This window comes from Grus americana, unplaced genomic scaffold, assembly GCF_028858705.1.
Source record: "Grus americana isolate bGruAme1 unplaced genomic scaffold, bGruAme1.mat H_41, whole genome shotgun sequence".
Lineage (NCBI taxonomy): Eukaryota > Metazoa > Chordata > Aves > Gruiformes > Gruidae > Grus > Grus americana.
In genome coordinates this window covers 28,297-44,866 of record NW_026561362.1, presented here as the reverse complement: position 1 = coordinate 44,866, position 16,570 = coordinate 28,297, and the positions used below count along the sequence as shown (strand labels likewise).

The 16,570-nt window shown below is 36.7% G+C and overlaps 1 protein-coding gene across 1 annotated transcript in view; it reads right to left on the bottom strand.

Moving 5' to 3' along the window:
- Positions 1 to 16,570, bottom strand: part of LOC129200312 (dedicator of cytokinesis protein 3-like) — a gene marked incomplete at both ends in the record, with an annotated part of 49,124 nt that overhangs the window by 24,861 nt on the left and 7,693 nt on the right. The window contains 3 exons of the mRNA XM_054811635.1: positions 8,218 to 8,314; positions 11,840 to 11,895; positions 14,180 to 14,220. Coding sequence (XP_054667610.1) covers positions 8,218 to 8,314; positions 11,840 to 11,895; positions 14,180 to 14,220 — 194 coding nt within the window. The remainder of the gene's footprint in view (positions 1 to 8,217; positions 8,315 to 11,839; positions 11,896 to 14,179; positions 14,221 to 16,570) is intronic.

Sequence of the window (16,570 nt, the reverse complement as noted above, 5' to 3'; positions counted from 1 at the left end):
ATTGCACATGTACTTTGCACGTATACTGTAACACTGTTTTCAGCGTGTGGTAGCCTGGATATTGCTCTAAAAGGAAAAAGCTCTTTGTCAACTACGAGCTAGCTAATACTTCAAAAATTTAAAATTAATCTCAGAAAACCCCTCTCCAAATCCCCCCTCCCAATTTGCTATGAATTTCAGTATCAAGGCAGCAGCTATTGTCTTCTATTTACCAAAATAAAAGAGCATATTATGACCTCACATATCAATGACTAAATAACATTCTCCTAAAAAGCAAGAAATTATAAAAACACCCTGCACATAGTTTGTCACAGTGGGACTTGCCAAGGACAGCAGAAGGTGACTTACATTTAATTCTCTCTATTTCTAAAATCTATTAAAATCTATCCATCTCCATGGTAACTCAAAACATATATTCCTCTCATACAGTCTGATTAATACTTTTTGTTTTACAGTCAACCTTTTGTTTGTTTGAAGATACATAAGAGCTGTCTAGTTGATCCTAATAATCTTAAATGATACCATCAGTCTGTATGTGGAAGTAAATGAAAGGTGAAATGTACTGCATATATTGCTCCTCATTATACTGTTCTTTAAATCCCATAAACTATCCATGAGTTCAGTGGTCTTCAAAGAAAGTAACTTTCAAAACAATTATCGTAGTTTTTCAAATTTTAATGATATGATACTTGCTTACAAACTAATCTTATTTTACTCTCCTAAAAATTTATACTTACTGCTAATTCCTTAAAGCTCGCACATTTCCACAAATCACTACGAGGGACTGACTGCATTAAATCTCTTAAAACAGGGAAGGGAAAAATAGCAATTATGGGCATCCTTTATAATCTTAAAATATGAAGCACTTAAACTGAACTTCAGCAAGTTAGCGCTAAAGGGGAGATGTACTGAAATGGATTGTGTTTTATGGCAATGACCTAATAAATATTAAGTGTAGACTCTACATGAGGACTGTTTCACCAAAGAAGAAATGTAGAGGTCATGCCATCCTCTAAAGACCTCCAAGAAACCATAGCTAATAAATTTATGTAAATGCAAGTCTCAACAAAGCATGAGAAGGACTTTTATTCAACTTTCCAACGACGACATACCTAAGCAGCATAAAAGCGTATGATTTTAGGTACAAAACCTTCTAACTAAGGTAATGAGTAGACATAAATCACATTGTGACACTTCTGTATTGTGGTTGTTAATCTGATCCTCACAATTCAAGACAGACATGGACAGAGTGGAGAGGGTCCAAAGGAGGTCCACAAAGATGATCGAAGGGCTGGAGAAACTGCCCTATGAGGAATGACTAAAGGAGTTAGGTCTTTTCTCCCTGGAGAAGGCTCAGGGGGACCTCATCACAGTATTCTATACTTAAAGGGTGGCTACAAAGATGATGGAGCTTCTGACTTCACAAGGAGCTACATGGAGACGACAAGGGACAATGGGTATTAATTGCCCCAGGAGAGGTTTCATCTCAATATAAGAAAGAAATTTTTTACGTTAAGAACAATCACTCACTGGAACAACCTCCCCAGGGATGTCGTAGAGTCCCCATCACTGGATGTTTTCAAGATGCAATTGGACAAGGTGCTAGGTAATCTCAGCCAGGCTCCCTTTCCCACGAAAGGCTGGACCAGATGATCTTTTGAGGTCCGTTCCAACCCGGGCTGTTCTATGATTGTATGATTTATCTCCAGCTTCCCTTTCCATGACTGAACATCCCAAATTATAAAAATATTTACTTTACACACAACACTGAAGTGTTCATCATTCTGCATTCTCCAAATAATTCTGCACATACCCTTCACAACTCAATCAAGAAAAAAGTTCAAGCATTTTCTAGTAATCAAATGACAAATCTGCTGAAAGCCTGATCAGGTTGCTAAGCAATCAGGTTTTTCCCAGCCTAGTGTTCCCTTTGAGAAACTGAAGAACTAGATGCTACTGAAAGTGGAAATATTTACTCTTAGTTTCCCTTATATTCTGTGCAGCCCTGAACAAGACTATCAGCTGACTGAAACTCATATCTGAGTTCCTGACAACTCCATGAAGATCCATCCTTCGCTCCAACTGTAGAAAGATATAAAAATATCCACAATACCGCTGAACATTAGAACATAGGATCAGGGATAATAAAGTGAAAACTTGTCTCCTTGTTACTATCATAGAATGGTTTGGGTTGGAAGGGACCTTTAAAGGTCATCTAGTCCGACCCCCCCTGCAATGAGCAGGAACATCAGCTAGATCAGGTTGCTCAGAGCCCCATCCAATCTGACCTTGAATGTTTCCAGGGATGGGGCATCTACCACCTCTCTGGGCAACCTGTGCCAGTGTTTCATCACCGTGATTGTAAAGAGTTTCTTCCTCATACCTAGTCTGAATCTACCCTCTTTTAGTTTAAAACCATCACCCCTTGTCCTATTGCAAAAGGCCCTGCTAAAAAGTCTGTCCCCTCTTTCTTATGAGTCCCCTCTATGTACTGAAAGGCTGCAATAAGGTCTCCCTGGAGCCTTCTCTTCTCCAGGCTGAACAACCCCAACTCTTTCAGCCTTTCCTCACAGAAGTGTTCCACCCCTCTGATAATTTTTGTGGCCCTCGTCTGGACCCATTCCAACAGGTCCTTGTCACTCCTGTGCTAAGGACCCCAGAGCTGGATGCAGAACTCCACGTAGGGTCTCACCAGCGTGGAGTTGGAGGGGCAGAATCACCTCCCTCAACCTGCTGGTCACGCTTCTTTTGATGCGGCCCAGGATACAGTTGGCTTTCGGGGCTGTGAGCGCACATTGCCAGCTCACGTCCAGCTTTTCATCCACTAGTACCACCCAAGTCCTTCTCCTCAGTACTGCTCTCAATCCCTTCATCACTCAGCTGGTATTGATACCAGGGGTTGCACCAAATCAGGTGCAGGACCTGGCACTTGGCCTTGTTGAACTTCATGAGGTTCACATGGGCCCGCTTCTTGTGGGGGCAAATTTCTCAACAGGGGCCAAACAAGCTCTTAAGATTCATTTTAGATGTCTGTCTCAATGCCTGAACAATCACCCTAAAGGATTTTCCTATTTGCAGGTAACCTTGAAAATTACTCAGAAAAAGGAAAGAGGACCACACATATGTGCAATACCATCTTTGTACATATGCCTCTGTACAAATACCTCATCTTTCCAGGGGTTTGCTTGCACAGAACTGTACGTGTGTATGAAATATGCTCACAGCCTTGACTTTCCATTCTATTCCTTCAAAGGAGACCTTCTGAAGTAGACCTCAGATGCAGCATGTCTGTTTTAAATCATACCATGCTTTTTTCTGTCTACATAGTTTAGAAAATGTATCAACAGTTCCATACTTCATCAGATATGAAGCAAAAGGCAGCTAAGTAAAAATGTCTCATAAAATACTCCAATTCAAGAGTAAACTACATAAGTGATTCAGTGAATGGCATTTTGTTTTAAGATGAGTTTTGAAGTAATGCTTCAATTATACGGACACCCTAAAACACCCAAATCAGATGGTGCAATTGCACCAAGTCCTTTTACCCACTCTCTTTTACTTGATAGGATCCTCAGAAAATTTAAAAGGAGCCAATAGGAACTTTGTTTCAGACCCAGCTGACAAAAATTCCATCTATTCCCAACACCATTAGGTCTTGTTCCCAAAACCAAATGAGAAGTCACTCCACACACTTCCCCCCACTCTCCTTCTGCATAAAAGTAGCAAATTACCTTTACTGATCTAACCAAATTCTAAATTGGGCAATTATGTTTGGTCTCTCTACAGTCATCTGCTATTTCCACAGAAATAGTCCTCACATCACATCTTAAACTCTGAGGAATTTTTTTTACTGTTAAAATAGCTACTATGCTCCAACTGTGAGTTTCAGTGATCCCTTTAGCTGACTTAACAACTCACAGGAGTCTTGTTTGACCTAATTAACTAAAGCTCACAGAGAACTTGCAGATCCTTTATTTAGTAGTAGTATAAAAATAACAAATCTTATCAACACATACAGGGTAAGCAGGAAAGTTATCTACCTTATTGGTATTATTTTTCCATCTCGGTGGAAGTCATACACTGCTCTGGGCAACTACCTTGGAGCCACACACATGCATTTCACCATAACAAATGCAATTTTGCATCTTTATCCACCTCTGTGCCTACAGAAGTCTCTCCAAGGTTTGTTCTTGCTTTTCTGCTCTCTCCTCCTTGTCCCTTTGGAGGAGTCACAAGAACAAGCCCAGCTTCCCATAGTGGTAGCAATAATCTTATTTTTCTTTCCTCTTCCAATTCATATTAAGTACAATACTGGGGAAGGGAATCCCTGGCATCTTCTGTTTATAAGCCTTTGTAATACTGAGAAAGGATAAGTAGAACCTCCTCTTAAATTTCTTAGGCTTCCCACAAAACAAAATAGATAACTTGTCCAAATTAATCTAAATAACAATATGGAGTATTTGAGCCAGGCAAAACAGAATACAGAGTGTGTATGTGTATACATACACTCACACATATGTTCTCACACACACACACATATCTGGTCAGCTATGGTTATCAGAAACTCTACCCACAATATAAGCAAATCAGTATACAGTGTTTGCATACTACAGATTTTGAACACTCAGTTCCTGTGAACTTCCTCCCAAAGATTTTGTACAATGACAGTGAAAAGTAGGAAAATCCAAACCAAATTAAATAGAACATTGACCTTTTTTGACAGAAAGTAGTTACTAAATCTTACTGTTTCTGTGCTCATCTTAGAAGGCTGGATACAGGCAAATCAGAAGGCAAAGAACTTTTTAATTTCCAGTGTCATGGCACTATATCTATCTGCACACAGACTACATATTCGAATAGGGGAAAAAATGTCCTTTTTTGTATCCCAGAACCATAAAAGCCATATCATCTTCACTCCTTTGAAAAAATTAAATATTTAAATTCTATTACTGATTACTCAATAACAAAAAAGGTGATCTTTAGATAGATTTTTTTGACTAGGTTATCATTACTGCTACAAAAAAATACCCAATACAAATAACAAAAACCCTGAATACATTTTCTGATAGCTTCCATACCAGTATTATTTGTATCCCTTTCCAATTTGAGAGAAACTTCCTGTATCTTCAAAATTCTTATTGCTTTGTTAGCATTTAAAAGGGTTATAATATCAGAATCCAACTAGTCACAGCATAACATGATATTAAAGCAAAGAACACACCATACATCTTTCTATTTCAAATTCATTTTAGGTACAGCCCTTCCTTTAAGAACTCATCACAAACAAATGCCTTTCCTCCACAGTCTCAGCTTCTAGTTCTACTAAGACTATCACTTTGCTTTCACCTTGATAGCAAAAATTACAAGAACATCACAGCCCTGTGCAGTACAGTGATCTCAGGCTAATCTTTCCAATATATATTTCCCAGACTTACAAACTAAAATTACTGCACAACTCTTATAACTCAAATCTATTCTAGCTTCCACGCACACAGTTTCTTCCTGGTAATAGCACGGACTCTCTATAGTCAGAGAGAACCAAGGAAGATTGCCAATATTTTACACGAACTAATTTTCTACAGCTGTCTCTCTCAAAGTTGTGCTTCACTTTGCCCTTCCATTTCTCATTGTTCTCCTCCCTCTGTTTTTTTTTTCATCTGAGCTATTTTATCTCAAAACAACATAACATCCCTCTTCAGGCAGCATTTTAATCGCTCCAGGCTTCCTAGGTATTACATTCCAGTTCCTATTGTTTAACTGAAAGGCAAATACAAACCTTACAATGTATCTCAACGATATTACTAAAGCAATTTCTTGGAATTTTTAATTGAAACAAAATTGGTCTTTCAAACCATAATTCAGGTAAGAAGTTTGCCAAAAAGCATGAGATGAACATTTCAGCCTGTTCAGAGATATTAAGAGATGCTGTTTGGCATTTTGTTTGGCAGCTATCTTACAGTGCAATACTACTAAATAATGAACTGTCTGCTGTTACCATTTATAGGTACTGACCTACTGAAAACATCTGCAGTAACAACTAGCATTTGAACTTTCACTACAGTAAGAAACTTTTCTACAAAGCTGACTAGGCACAGAAGCATGATAAATAACATTAATTAGATTTCTTAGATGATTCGTATTACAGTTTGGGAATAATAAAAATTTTCTGCTGGTGCTGATCCAACAACAAGCAAGTATTTAATATATTTTAAGAAATGATATGACCTTACAGCATAGCTTCTAGCTTAAATACCAATTATAAAATCTTAATCCCAGCTCTGCCACATCCATTTGTGCACCTCTGTACACTTTCTCAGGCTTCAGATTTACAGTTTGTAAACAGGACAAGTTTCTGTTACCCACCTAAACATGACAACAGATTGTTCTTTCATGTCAGAAGAGCTATGGTACTACATCAGTAGTCCTGAACATAAAGAAACACGGTCAGTGTTTGACCAGGGGAGTTGTGGAGTCTCCATTCACAAGAAACTCAAAACCTGACTGGATGCAATCCTGGACAACCTACTTTAGCTGACCCTACTTGAGAAGGCAGTTGAACTAGATGATCTCAAGAGGCCCCTTCCAACCTAAACAGTTCTCTGATTATTTCTATATTAGAAAATATTTGAGTTTGGTTTGGGTTTTTGTGGTGGGATTTTTTAAAATTTTTTTTATAATTTCTGAAGAAACCCACCACAAAACAAAGTATTTTTTACTCTAAAGCTCTGCCAGTTGCTTCTTGTCAGGGAACAGATATCTCCTTCCAAACTTCTATGAAAACAGTAAATTCTTTCCCCTGTTATTTAAGAATACAATAATGTTGTGTGCAATGTTATAATAAGTATAATGAGCTAGAATAGAAAGCAGTCCCAGAAAGAAAATTACTAAGTGAAAGTTTATAGCTAGAGCTTTCTCTCTCTCCCCCCTCAAGGAACTAGTTTTAACAATAAAAAAGAAATAGATTAGTACAAAGGAAGTGTAACTCATTTGTAGGTAATATGATTCCCCTTTCTCCAATTCAGTACCATTGTCAGTATTACTGTTGTCTTCTTCATCTGACACTGGGGAGAGAGAAAAATCTTACAGGAGGAAAACAGAAAAGATTGCTTTATTCGCATACACCAGAGGTAAGTATTTGAAATGGAAAAAGCAGGAGTACTAGGTGTAAAAGCAGTGTAAAAAAAGATGTATATACCTTGTGCAATGCCTCCCCTTAGACTGGATGCTACTTTCCAAGAAAATTTCTTCAGAGGCATATGATCCCCATAGAAAAAGTGGGAGCAACGAAAGTAAAAATGATTTCATAATAGACTTGATTGCTTTTTGAAGGGAATACGGAACATGGCTGGTTATGCTAGAGATACACTAGACCCATTTAATTGGATCTTTTCCAGTTTTATTTATTAGATAACTAACTACTGTCACTTCAGATTTAAATAAGCAAACAGAGCTGCTGCAGCTTTATGTAGAGAAATTTCTCTAAAATAAGGATAGAAAGGCAATTCATGCATGTACCACCGACAGTTCTTGATCCTAATCCTACAATTATGGCTTGCAATTACTAAGCTAAAAAGCCAAGAGGAGGAAAAAAAAAAAAAAAAAGAAAAAGGAAAAAAATACTGTCAAATGTGCAAGTTTTTTATTTGCTGTTCCATGGGATTTGGCCATTAAAAAAGTAAGAACAACAAAGATGAAAGCAGAGATAGGTGACATTATGTGGCAGCAACCAAAAATTATATAAAATAGATGAGATAAAACTCAATACATTTCAGTGTTTATTTTTAATAGAGGATGGAACAATCATACAAAAAGACCTCTAAGTTCTTCCTCTCTCAAACTCAATGCTAAAACACTCACAGACTGTGCTGAATAATTCTTTGAAGTCTTTGATGGGACTTACAGAAAATCTTCCATTTTGTGCTACTAAACACATACACTATTTCTTACATATTTAAGAACACGTAAAAATTAGGGTTTTTTAAACAGTGAAGCTTTCCGATCTGAAAGCAGAATTTCAAAACTGCTGAAATTTCCAACATAGCTCATGTTGACCTCACATGATCAGTGATTCTGCAGTTAGTGAACCCCCCACTAGATATAATGAATCTAACGATTCTTATATTGATTATGACTTTTTACTAATGGACTGAAATGCAATCAACATACCTCCCAAGTTATTTGAGAAATAAAGTACAATGAGAAGAGTACTGTTCTTACCACATACAGCTGTTTCCAGAGCACAGCCCATTCCTGCAGTGTTGCTGTGACTTCAGTCACAACAGAATCTTCAAGTGGGACAACTGTTTCATATTGCCTATACAAGAATAAGGGGAAAAAAATTAGGAAAGGTACCCTGGAAAAGGTAGAAAAAGAAATAAATGTCAACACAGTAATTTGTAAAATCCTAGAACTTGAATTTGTTTGAATTTGTTCAACATAAAAGAAAATATCTTAAGAGCAACATTTTGTCGCTTTTAACACTTAAGCAACTCCAGATTCATGTCAACCGTTCCTCAACTGCATTCCACAAGAATCAGCTTATGTGAAGCATTTTCTATTTACCTGTTCAAAATATATAATTTCATTCTAATCAAGGTCAATGAAAACACTATTCATGATCATAGCACATTAAATTAACGTGCCTGTAAAGTGGGGCCCTTCACAGTTTGTGTCCCTTCTCTCTAAGCCAGTCCAACCCTTTTTCCCCTCCAATTAATATGCTAGCCAATATCATCAACTATGCAAAAGATGTGCCATCTATTAACCTTTCCTATCCAGAAGACTGTTTCAATATTGGCTATGAAACCCGAGTGAGCTATCCTCTAATCAAAAGAATAGGACTTGTTCCTTTGTGGTCAAGATCCTCCATACCCATTAAAGAAGAAGCATAGCTCTCTCTTCTTTCATCACACTGAAATGCAAGAATGTGATAACTAATGTATGTATTGTAGTACCATTCTATTATCTGAGCCATTAGTGCCTTGGCTTGCCCTTTATGTTGAATGTTATTATTGAAATAAAATGTCAGACGCTGTAAAAATAAGGTCTATTTCAAGCTTCTGCTCTTTTGGCAATTTTTAAAATAGATGGAAAATAAAATAAAATAAAAAACAAAACCTGAAAAAACCCCACCACATTTCTGACACACACCCTACTGGAACAATTTTCCATAGGTTCTAAAGTACTGTCAAGTGAGAGACGGCCTCTGCAGCGCATCCAGCCACCCTGAAGGACAACTGCGCATACAGTTATTTTGAAATTCTCCTGAAGGGAAGCTACAAACTCCCCGTTTCATAATCAGTTTAAGTTATTTCTTCTGTTCTTTGTGCAGAGTTAAATGAGTGCTAAGAAGTAAATATGCGAACAATGAGATGTAATTAATTCCAAAAGGGGGGGGGTGTGTGTGTGTTTGTTTTTAAAAGAGAACACAGTTAATCATTAAAAAACCCACACACACTTTCACGGCAATATTTTGCTTTTGAAAATTCTTACTAGAAATAATTGTGCCACATTGGCTGAAGCCAAAGTTAACAAACAATGGGGGAGAGGATGATGAAGTTAAGTCACTGTATGTGTCTCTGTATTCTTGGAGCAGAAAACTTATCGAACAAAAGCTTCAATTCTTCATTTCCAAGCTACAAAAACTCATATCAATGACATAAGTAAATCTTATATTAAGATCTAAAATATACATATGTTAGAAACATCACTATCTTAAAAACCTGGCATAGTCATATTAGGCATGCATTCATGCCCCCTGAAAGCTAGGGCTAGGAAACACCGATTCATATACATACATACCAGGAGACAAGACAGATCACAATTTTTTTCTGTTATTATGCCAATGACCTTATCATTCCTACATTTAGTTGTGGTAAACTGAAACACTGACCGACACTGGGCATTCTACTGCTGCAATGTTTTTGTTTGGGTTTGGTTGGGTTTTGAGGTTTGTTTGTTGGTTTGGGTTTTTTCAAAATTTGGCCACAGTAAGACTAGGAAATCTCAATTCATGCTTTAACAAGTCTCCACAGAGTATGCTTGTGATCTGAAGTATGACACTAAGAATATGATGAAAATCCCAACACCTATTCTTTAGCTCATATTCAAAGATCATTTCAATCATTAAACTAAAATTCTGCATTTAGTATATATCATCAAAAGTTTGCTTGATGCTAGCAACATTAAAAATGATGCCACAACCACCTCTAGCTGAAAATTCAGTTCTTTTCAGATCTCTGTAAAATGCCATTACAGGGAAGGGATTCAAAATAGTTCAACCACAGAAAACAAAAAGATAAAAGGAATCACACAATACTCTTTAGCTAATGGGGGGGGGGGGGGGGGGGCAGATCAAAACCGAAGGAAAATGTTCTAAAGATTATTTTTGGAAATGGATTTACAAACTTTTGGCATCAGTGAAAAAATAAAACATTTTGGAAGATCAGTCTTCAACAGTATGGCTGGATTTAAAGAGAATGCACATCAGGACTACATTTAACCATGTAAATACAATGCTTTGCCTTCCTATAATCCTGCACTTCTTCCATTATACCCACGTACTAATGACATTACATTGGGTCCATGACTCAAATATAAGAACATTATATACCATGCTCTATCATTTCACAAGTGTTCATATTGGCACTTTGAATATATGCTTCAATACAGGGGGAGAATTTCTTTTACCAAAACATGAAATAACCATGATCTCTCATTTAGAGTTGTATTACGTTCTGTTGTACAGTCGGTATACCAGTCTTTGATACTTATATATCCTGAATTGGTTGCCCTTTACAAATTTTGAACTAACATCAAGTACTAATTAACTACAGATTACAGGAAACTTCCCCCTAAGGAGAGTACATGTTAGAAGTAGTCATTCTATGCAATATGTATAATTTTATTACACCCCAAAGTTACGAAGCATCAGTATTACAGTTGCCCTTACAATCTTTACTCAGTCCCTTTGAGGATAAACCTCCAATTCAAGGCTATCAGAAGTCACATTTTTCTACAGGTACTTCACTAAATGCCATTTAATACATTTTATCTTCCACATTTAATTTGTTGCCTTGGGTAATGGTCTGAAAATGATGCACTTATAAATCTCCCCACAGTGCCCTTAATCTAGAAAATGCAGGTAAAAGCAGCAGTGAAGACACGGGATATTGATTTCAGGAGTCTTAGTCAATCTCACAGGAAACTTTGCAGGTTGTAGAGCCTACACACAGTAAAATCTCTGACATTATGTTGCCATCAGTATTGCTATTCACATTAACTAAATTAATCTTACCTCTAGGTTTAACATATGAGCTGCCTATAAGACAGCGAAGGTAAAATATTTTCAGCAGAGTGTACTTCAGTCATTCTTTGGCTTGAAGTACAGTGGGTTGGATCCTTTGGAAAAGTTTCCCAGTAACATAGCTACCCTGTGAGCTAGGTCTCAGTGAAAATCTGTTGATAAACGAGATGGGCTGTCTACATGCTGGTGCCTCCATAACAAAGGGGAATATATAGAATTTTGCCAGTGAGGAAGAAGCAGAAATAAAAAAATAGAAGTAGAGCTCTTTAAAATGCATGCGTTTCACATGACACCTCTAGAATTAAAATTTTATGAGCAAAAGTGAACAGGAGTAACCAACAGCACTGATTCTTGCTATATTAAAAATAAAAAAAACCCCAAAGCTCTGCAGAATTACATTTAATTTTCACACCCTAATACACAACAAAAGATGCAATAAACTAAAACCACTCTATAAATTTTAATAACTATTTCTTAGATTCCCTTCTAGATGAGAAACACTGCAGCTTCTTAAAGAGAAGAAAAACTACTTACCCTCTGTTACTGACGATTGCCTTTTTCAAGTGAATATAGTTTGCAGGAAAAATCCCCTGCAAGAGAAAGAAGTCTGTAAGTTAGAAAAATACATTTGTAGTTTTTAGCATTTGTATGCTAAGCCACAACAAATAATTGCCAATATACCTATTTAAAAAACCCACCCTAACACTGTTTCAAAGAAGCTACCACAGTCAAAAGTCAACATTCAGATTAGTCACAATTGATCATTTTAATCCATCTTAGAACAGGACAGCACACTGAACCAAACCTCCATCGTGAAAGATCAATTTCTTAATAAGGAAGTTTTGCAAGTCTATTCAACAAAAATTTCATACAAAGATTCAAACTGATTACTTTTCATTCCCAAAAGTTCCTGAAGTGTTCAGAAACGTATGGGAAATATGCTCTGGTCTAAAAATTATGGGTAAGTCAACTAGGATCAAACAAAAAGGTGTCACTAATCCTACACAGCTGCCTTGGAAGGGACAAGATTGATTTAAAAGAAAACATTTAAGTTTAGCCAATTGTCTTCCTACTGCAAAGACTGCGAGAGCCCAATAATCCACTAACAGGTGATGAGCAAGCAGGAAAGAGGCGTGACAAGTAGGAAGAGTTCAGAGGACAGCTTGCAGTTAGCAGAAAGGAATGAGTAACAGAAGTAACTACCAGCAACATTTACTGGAGAGATGTGAGCTGGCTGGGACAGCCAGAAAAGTGGCTATCGTGCAGTTTGCAGCATAGCGTCAGTATCCTTCCAGACCAGGGCTCTCTGTGCTACATACATTACATTAGATGACAAGGACATAGGTTTAAGAAAATCAAAATAAAAAGTCCGTCATCAACTTTGTGTCTAGCCCCCATGCCAGTCTTTCAATAAGGAAAGAAAGTATTCTATTACTTGCATGTGCTGGAGCTATCCTTTTTCCTCCCTCTTTGCAACAAAAAGCTTCCACTTGGGATAGCTCCAGCTATTTGCCTTTTGCTGTTCCCATGATGGCTGGATTCTAACTTTGCCTGTGCCCTTGTGTTCTTTTGTGATGAGACGTGGGGAAAAGAGGTAATTTAAACCTAACTTTTCATAGTGTTCCATTATCTCTGTAAAACACGTAGCCCTGAATCCTCACAGCAAATTCAAGTCAGTCTCTAAGAACGGTAAGCCTGCACTTCAATGGGGAATACAGGATCAGCACTGGTAATCTTCAGGTTAAAAACCAGCTGACAGCCTCTCACAAAAATGTCAGTAATCAAGTGTGGGCTTTAAATTTTTAGAGCTTTAAACCAGTACAATTTAGGAAGAAAAAAATACTAAGTAAAGGTGATTCAAAGTGCTAAGAAAAATTCCTTCCTTTTCCTAGGCAAGACTGAAATCGCAGAAGGAAAAAAGATTGATCTAATAGGAATGGCTTCATCAGGGGAAAAAAAGTAAGTGTAGATGCTTTCAGCCACACAAAAATCTGGAAAGGGAAGAAATGCTACTTCAGTTTCTTGTTTGGTTCATTTCCAATTAATGCTATTTATTTCTGTGATCCTGTGCTGGTTACCTAAGAAACCAAGAAAGGTTTGTAGGGCTCTCCGATCAAAGGGAACGTATACAAAAGCAGAAGATGTACCAACACACACACAATCAACAGAGGCTTTTCCACTTAAAGAGTATTATAGTCATGAAAACATAACACAGGCAATATTATATTCCATAATACAGGTAAACATGAGGAATCTGGTACTCTTTTCTTCTTAAATACAAGCTATATTTAAACCAAAAGATAACAAAGTGATGCTTACAAAGAAGCACCTATTTGTAAAAGTATCTATCCAAACATATAAAAATACATATTCACTTGCAAAAAATTCATATCAGAACAGTCAAAAAAGTTCTCCAAGAGCAAAACAGGGATGTGACTGGAAAATAACCAAATGCAGTGGTTAAACTGTAAAAACCTGAAAAAAAGAACAAACTTAAAATATCCTTTTTCATCAGACTTTTTTCAAAGTTGTCTTAGATTAATAATGCAAATTATTAAATGGGTTCTTTAAAAATCCTGAATTAAGCAATACAAGATCACCCATCTATGCTTTTCTTAGGGGAGTAGGGTGGAGACGATCAAATTGGATGAGATTTATAAATGTTGGAAAGATTACATCTTACGTATCAGGAAGGTTTGCTGATCCTTTGGGTGACTAATGAGTATCATTTAGAAAAGAAATCCAATACTTCCACAGGAAAAAAAGTTAGAGAAGTAAAATCCTAAGGGTAAGGAAAACTAAAAGTTACAATGTTGCAACAGCAAAGTAGAGATAATCTCCGACTAAATTAAAAAAAAATATATTCACACTTACCTTTACATTAGGCTTCTTAATGGAAACACCTCTGTACCAGCCTAAAACCAGATAAAAAGATAAAACACATTATATTAATTTGTGGCATTACTTACTTTACACAGAAGCAAACCGACTGAAAACTATGCAGTTACTGAGATCATCTCAAAAACCAGCTGTGCCTCATGTAGGTAAAATTTTTCAAGGGTTTTTTATTTGGTTTTTGTTGGTTTTTATTTTATTTTATATTCTTTTGCTCTGCAATGATGAGACACAATTAAGAACCTGTTTATTCCCACCAAGAATAAAAGCAGCTTAGTATACTTAGTCACTGTACTCACAATCTTTAGCCACTGTGGCAAAGATGCATTCAGCACTCATGCAAGAATCTGTACTAAAAACTTTTCTTACATAGAATCATAGAATCTTTAAGGTTGGAAAAGACCTCTAGGATCATCATGCTGGTACATGAGTCTCTTCGTAGTGTTTATCTTAACAAAATCTCCAGACTTCAAAAACTTGTCCTTTTAAAGGCAGGAAAAGCTGTTATCATACATTTCTAAAACTTTTTAAACTAATATAAATCCTTTGCACATGTCTTGTCTTATGTATGTCTGTGAGACTAGAGAACAGGCTTTAGGATCTAATTTTACAAACCCAATTATTATTCTTGTATCCCCCATCAGATAATAGCCCCAGACAGGACAATAAATCAGGAACAAAAGCTAAAGCTGCAACAGCTACAAGTTAAACAGAGCCACCCAATTACTCCTGTTTTACACAGGTGAAAGTAATGTTACTCCATGCAAGATTCAACAGGAAAAAAAGTGCTGAAAACACCACCCAGCTTAACAATGGCAAAGGAGCACTTCAGTGATCATGGTAGATGAGCTGCTCTTCAACTCCCTAAGACATGCAAAACTACCTTGAATACTTGTCAAAAACAGGCTGCTCTCTTCATATCTGGGTCTAATGCTTCAGCCCCAGAACATAAAGCTAACCTTATGACCTGAGCCTGGAACACCCCACAGGAGCACGGGCAATGAAAAGTGCCAGGGGTGAGTTCTGAGAGGAGGCCTGGCCCTCCCTGGAGACCAGAAATTTATGGGCAAAGTGGGCCAGATGCAGACACTACACAAGCAGCAAGTTCAACTGCCTGCATGTCACTGTCTACTGCAGCCTGGTATTCAGACAGGCAACAACCCAAACTTGCCCGAGCCCAACAATTTCACATAATCTAAATCCACTTTCCACAAAAATAGCTCTGATTTTTCCAGCAACTTCCTACTTTTTTTTTTTTTCTACAGAGGACAGGTAAAATTTAGTATCTGCAGCGTTCAAGAATACTAGGAAAATTTGTCAGTAATTTGCCATGGAGAATAGAGAAGAACAGAACAAAGTAACTGTGTTTAGTCTCTCTCAGAAAGAGGACTTCATATTTGGCTGAATTATAACATAAGTCTCATTTAGAGGCTCAGAAGTGGGGAAGAGGACCTTCATTTGGTTTTAAAGGCAGCCTGCTAGTCTTGAATTATTTTAAGGAAATCTGAGTCAATACAAAAGAAAATAATTAATGAATTTGAAAATCAGTATGGAAAAAATTAAAACCCATCTTCTTTATTACACAAATTTCTCATGAAGATAGAACATAACACGATTTATTTTCCCATGAAATTATTGCTTATATTAAAAAATAACATTTTGGTTTCCATTTATTTTTTAGTTGATCAAACTTCATGGCAATCATATTAATATAAATATATATGCACAAACAACATGTACAGATCCTTAAAATGAGTAATTTCTAAAACTCCACACAACTGTGCCTGCAACACCTGCCTCTGAATAACAGATGCTACATATTTTTAAGACCACAGAAAAAAATAAATGCATCTATCCTGTGATTCATTGTTACCAATATTAAATACAGCATGTGCTAACTTTTATATTCACAGACTCTGTACCTTAGAAATAAACATACATTTTAAGCTTTAAGACAAACAGAATGGCAAACTTCTCAGTAGATATGGAAAGAAGTGGTTTTATCTGAGTTTGTGAACAGAACTGTAAAGTTAGAACAAAACCCAATAAAGCAGGTGTCTAATAATGATTTAGATGTGCACATAGCAGTAACATTTTGATATATAGTACTTGAAAATCTTGAATATTTATTTCAAGTAGATATAGCAAATCCTCACTGGACAACCTATTTCAGTGGCGCAGACAACATACGTGCACTTTATAACCTGAACTTTCTTTGCTGCTATTTGAATCCAGGATATTTTTTTCTTTTGGAGACTATGGAAAACATTTTCTTGACTTCTCTTTTGTAGGCACTTTTATACATTTGAAAAGTGGTATATTTCCCCTTAATCTTGTAGATTGTGCTCTCCAGATCTTAAGTTTTCCTTT